This window comes from Lactuca virosa, chromosome 9 (genome assembly GCF_052849685.1).
Source record: "Lactuca virosa cultivar CGN04683 chromosome 9, Lactuca_virosa_CGN04683_v6, whole genome shotgun sequence".
Taxonomy (NCBI): Eukaryota; Viridiplantae; Streptophyta; class Magnoliopsida; order Asterales; family Asteraceae; genus Lactuca; species Lactuca virosa.
In genome coordinates this window covers 227,714,037-227,719,634 of record NC_136434.1, presented here as the reverse complement: position 1 = coordinate 227,719,634, position 5,598 = coordinate 227,714,037, and the positions used below count along the sequence as shown (strand labels likewise).

Genomic DNA, 5,598 nt, shown 5'->3' with positions numbered 1-5,598 from the left:
GGAGAGTATCAACATAAAGTTGAGTGAGTGCATAAGTATTTATGTTTGAAAGCTTGTTTTCTGTTCTTTGAATATGTAAACTGATCCAGAAAATCCTATATTTCTGATATAAATGAAATGTAGTTTTAAACCATAAAACCGTTCTATGTTTGTATTCCTTTGTAAAACTAGTACCTTGAAATTTGTACTCATGTTTAGTTAATTATACACTAACCGTATTGTTAATATCTTTTTAATGAGTTATTATAACCATACTATGACTAGATGACCTGAAACAACGCTTTGAAGGCGTCAAAACTGTTGATAACAATTGTCACTCGTAGGCGTGTATGCCTAGCTGTAGCTAGCAGTCTGATTGCGGGGTTGTCAATCCTAATATAGATCTATACACACTTGTTTCGATCCCCAACTGGAGATTCTGGTTATAATATCATGACTTTAACTATGTTGTTTAAATGAATAAACAACCTAAATCTATTGTCTCATAAAAAGCATATAGATGTTACTTGTAGAATAGTAATGAAAACCCAATCATTCCGAAATAAATGATTGATAGTATGCTCCTTGTTTAGTATACTTGAAATGTATTTGTAAGTTGTATATCATTGTTTAGTTTTGAATCAAACCCTTGTTATTGTAAAATAGTGTACTCTAGTATATTTGACTCGTGAGTTAGTGTTCTTTAACCATAAATTATACCTATTATAATTTATATGTGCTTTCTGTATTGATACTAACTGTTCATGAATGCTACCCCTTGCTCGACATGTTACAAAGGGCAATGAAACTGAATGAAATAACCTTTATATTTACATACATATACACACATATATATAACTAAAATTTAAACAACATTCGGATAAATAATTTTGCTATAACCCCACATCCAAACAGGGAAAAGGAACCAAAGCGAATTATTAATCCTAAGCCCTTTAAATCTTATATATATATATATATATATATATATATATATATATATATATATATATATATATATATATATATATATATATATATGATTTTTGAGGAAAAATATAAGTTTATAAAATATTTTAAAGAGTTTATCATTTTGAAAATACTTTTGATGACTTGATGTCATTTTAACACAATTTAAAACCATTTGATTTGAAGATAATTGAAATCCATTTTTGTGAGATATTTTGAAACTATTTGTTGGTAACACAAAATCCTTGTGTTAGACTTGTATTCTTCCCCTTAAAACTGTAAAAACTATGAAAATACGGGGGTATGAACTCACCTTTTAATGGGTTATTCGATTGCTGAATTAATATAGAACGTTTATTTCCACAAGTGCAATCCCGTAGTAAAACAAATCCTATATGAACAAAGGTTACCTCCTGAGTCATATTTCAAAGGGCTAATGTCATAAAAGCCCTTAAAATTGTCGGTTTTACCCTTTGACATTTTTTAGGTTCGGTAATGCCTACTATTTATACGAATTGTGTCAAAAGTGTCATTTAGCAGGTAACCAACCAGTTACCTGTTGCAAGTGAAGATTGTTCCCTCTTCTCCTTCACACTCACGTACACACATACAAACGCACACTCCAAAATTGATTTGCAGGTTTTCTCGTGAAGCTTTCTAACACACACATGCACCAGAATCGATGGAGGAATGGATTATTGGGAAGAACGATTCTATTTGAAGCCAAAAGACACTTGGATTTGAAGTCTTGTGTTCGTTCTTCTCCTGCCACTTTTTTCTTCATTATTTTCATATTTGGAGTTGTTATCTGGTATGATGCTTGGATTTGTCTACTCAACAAGATTTTGGCGATTAAACACCCACCCTTGATAATGACCCATCGAGTTCTTCACCTGGAAAACTAAAACTAAAACCTAGATTGCAATATGAAACCTGCAACCTAATTTCCCCCTTAAAATTGAAATCGAAACCCATATTCAAATATGAAACAGTCAACTTACCCAGACCCTCGCAACTGACCTAGGGAGTTAACAAGTACCAGGTTTCAATCGATACTTAATGCATCGATCTTTCTTTCTTTGATTTGTTCTGCTTCAATATAGATGTCCACTTCATTCACCACCATCATCAAACCCTTCCACTTCGTTCCATCAAAAACCACAACCAAAATACCACCCTTATCCCTCCAGCCAGATATCACCATCACACCCCCATCTTCACAGCCATCATTCATTATTTTCACTTCCACACCCAAACCACAAAATCACACCCGAATTCTAAAATTAGAAAAAAAGGAAGAAAAACTTGCTAGAAGAACTAAATACATCCCCTTTCGCCTGCAAATCAAATTCACGAGTATTGAACTTCTCAATTTCTTGCTATGTTTCAATTTTCGTATGAGGTTCGATTTGGTACCTGTGATCGAAACACAAAAAGGAGAAGCAAGGTGTGGGTTGTCATTGTGGCTGCGTACAAAGAAGAGGGACTACGATTTGTTTGGTGAGTCTCGACTGATTTGTTTGGTAAGATGCACCTGTTATTGATTGAAGAGAATAAGATGGAGAGTTTGTGCTCTTGTGTTGCTATAATTTGAAGAGAATATGGAGAAGAAGAAGGTCATGTCTGGTTCGCATGAGGAGAAGAAGGTCAAAGGAAATACGACATACGAGAGTGGGGTGAAGAGGGGTTACAAGTTATAAGGGGCAAGGTTACAGACATGGGGAAGGGTGTGGGACCATTCAGTGTAATTTACTCTAACCCCTCATACAAATGGCATGCCACCTGTGTAGTGACCGGTAGGTTACCTGCTCAACCTATAAAAAGGGTAAACATAAAAAAATTGTTACAAATGTTCGGTTTTACTGAACATAAAAAACGTGAAAGGGTAAAACCAACTTTTTCTTGAAAACTTAAGGGCTTTTATGTGTTTAACCCTATTTCAAAATAAAAGCATTCATCTACCATCGCAAATGGAGACAAAATCTATCATATGAGAATCTGAGTTATGATAACAATGGTCATGGAATTTGAAAAAAATATTACAAACACACTTTGAAAAGAATTTGCAACACCTCCTTAATTTTATCATTTCGGAAAAAAACCATTCCATAAAAATGAAACATATTAATCTTTTTTCGAGGATTTCGGTGAAGATTATTAAAAAAAATGAAGTCACCTAAGAAAATCAATGCAACTCAGATTGTTGATCGTTTGGTTACAAATATATTTAAAAGCAGCTAAAATACCTATATCGTAAATCATGAAAATCTTACAAGTAGTTGTGGCCTCGTGGATGATGTTACTTTGAATATTTAAATACAAAATCAGTTGAACCATGTTGATCGCAGATGCCAGCATGTCATATCTCTGACCGTTGAATAAAAATCTCATAAATCCGCCTTCCAAATCCGGGGCTCATTTTTTTGGTTACGGATTGCCAGCATGGCATGTTTTTCGATCGTCAGATTAATTTAGATCTTACCACATTAAATTCAACCAAACCCCATTATATATACTCTTCTTCCCTCTCTAGTTTTATCATCGAGTTTTCAAATTCAAAATCAGCACACACAAATTCAATCTCTCTGTTACTATTCCAATTCTGATTTCATGGAGTCCGGGAAGACAACAAAGGGTGCCGGAGGAAGGAAAGGCGCCGGAGAGAGGAAGAAATCGGTGACAAAATCTGTTAAGGCCGGACTTCAGTTTCCCGTCGGTAGAATCTCAAGGTTTTTGAAAAGAGGCAGATACGCTAAACGAACTGGATCTGGTGCACCGATCTATCTTGCTGCCGTTCTTGAGTACCTCGCTGCTGAGGTTAGTATTAAAGTTCTCTCTTTTTTATGTTTTAAAGTTTTGATTTGTTGTATTCGGTTTTTTCATAGTTGTTGAAATTAGCGATTGATATGTTTTGCAAAATTGAATCTAGGTTTTGGAGTTGGCTGGAAATGCAGCAAGAGATAACAAGAAGACGAGAATTAACCCTAGACATGTGCTATTGGCTGTGAGGAACGATGAAGAATTGGGTAAATTGCTTGCTGGTGTGACGATTGCTAGTGGAGGTGTTCTACCAAACATCAATCCAGTTTTGTTGCCCAAGAAATCTGCAGCTGTCGATGCTGAGAAGACACCCAAATCTCCCAAAAAAGCCGCAAAATCCCCCAAAAAGGCATAGAAATTTGCACCCGGACTGGTGATTCTTGGACAAGTTGTAAGAAATTAGCGTAGGTCAAATGTTAACAAAACTTCCCGTTTTGTTGTATCATTATGAAATGAAATTTTTTGCATTTTAATTGCCCTTTCTTGATGTTTTTGTTGTGTCTTGATTTGCCCTTTGATTATTTCTTGTCATATGTTTTAATTGAAAGGAAATGTTCATAATTGATTTAATTTACACGAAACAACATCGTTGGAGGAAACATGGTATACATTGCATTATAAATGAAGATTATAACCGGGAGGAAAAGCAAGATTTTGACAGTGAAATCTTTATTGAAAATGTTTCTGTCAAAATCTTTAAATTAATTTCATTAATTTTTGTTAGTACTTCCCTTTATGACATTTTTCATTTGAGTTCATAAGTACATTAATTTATTTCTTGAAGCCAATCCTCAAGTTCGTTAATTCATTAGGTTTTACATTCTATTGTTGGATGTATACTTTCGAAGGTAAAGTATTAATATTTACTGGTATTTTCGTTTTTTTGAGTTTAAAATTGTTTTTATCGAATTAATTATTAACCTTGAAGAAATGACTATTGATTAGGCAAGTACAATTCGATCATTAAACTTTTTTTAATCTTGAGTCAATTACTGGAAACTTAAATGAAATTAAAATTGTAAATAACAACAAATTGTTATTTATAAAACTAAACAATAATCAATTATGATATAATGCTAAATAAAAAAATTAAACTAAAATTAAATACGGTGATCTCAGGCTTTGCATAATCTTCTGATGGAGAAACCCCAACAATAATCAATTATGATATAATCCCTATTTGATTTCTGTTGTTATAACTCGATTTCTATTTCTACATGCAAGGTAAGTAAGATGTTAATCTCTTAAAATGTAAACATGTATGTAGTAAAGACATTCTTTTAATCTGTTACTATCAGTTATAATCTGATTTATAATTTTAGCTTTTGTAATTTGTTTGAAACAGGTCATGCATGGCTGTCTATAATAGGATCAAGGAGAGGTGGTCATCAGGTATGTATGTTCGTTGGAGCAAAAAACAGGGAGTTGCAAGATTAGGTGAAGGCTGATCTCATTTTTTTTCTTAACTTTTCTCATGAGGGAGGGTATAACTGTCTATTGCATCACTATAGATTCATTGTTTAAGGGCCCATGGACAAAACGGTGGATGACCAAAAAACGATTTAGGGACAAAAATTCAAATTTTTGTTCCATGTCCAAATTGTGATATAGTACATGGACTTAAATTAAAATTAACTCTATCATGTAGCTAAGATTAATATTACTGTTTAGATTGCTATTAATAGGTTAAAAAAGTAAAGTATATTGCCCATAAAAAGAGTAAAGTATGCTGCTATTTTCTGTGATTTGTCCTATTTTTAATGTTTATCGTTGGTTATTTATATACAAAAAAACATTCCTTTTGCTGTCCCTATTTTGTCCCGTGCGAAGCAT

General features: G+C 33.3%; 1 protein-coding gene across 1 annotated transcript; it reads left to right on the top strand.

Moving 5' to 3' along the window:
- Nucleotides 1-3,478: 3,478 nt before the first annotated feature.
- On the top strand, nucleotides 3,479-4,238 carry LOC145137953 (histone H2A.1-like). Its single transcript, XM_079072094.1, has 2 exons — nucleotides 3,479-3,762; nucleotides 3,875-4,238. The coding sequence occupies exons 1-2, from the start codon at nucleotides 3,556-3,558 to the stop codon at nucleotides 4,118-4,120; spliced, it is 453 nt and encodes a 150-aa protein (XP_078928220.1). The 5' UTR covers nucleotides 3,479-3,555; the 3' UTR covers nucleotides 4,121-4,238.
- Nucleotides 4,239-5,598: the final 1,360 nt, after the last annotated feature.

What these genes read in the sequence shown, in the direction of transcription:
- LOC145137953 (XM_079072094.1), top strand. Translation starts at nt 3,556, where the DNA reads ATGGAGTCCGGGAAGACAACAAAGGGTGCCGGAGGAAGGAAAGGCGCC. An exon ending in TTGAGTACCTCGCTGCTGAG is followed by an intron (nt 3,763 to 3,874) that starts GTTAGTATTAAA and finishes AATTGAATCTAG; the next exon opens with GTTTTGGAGTTGGCTGGAAA.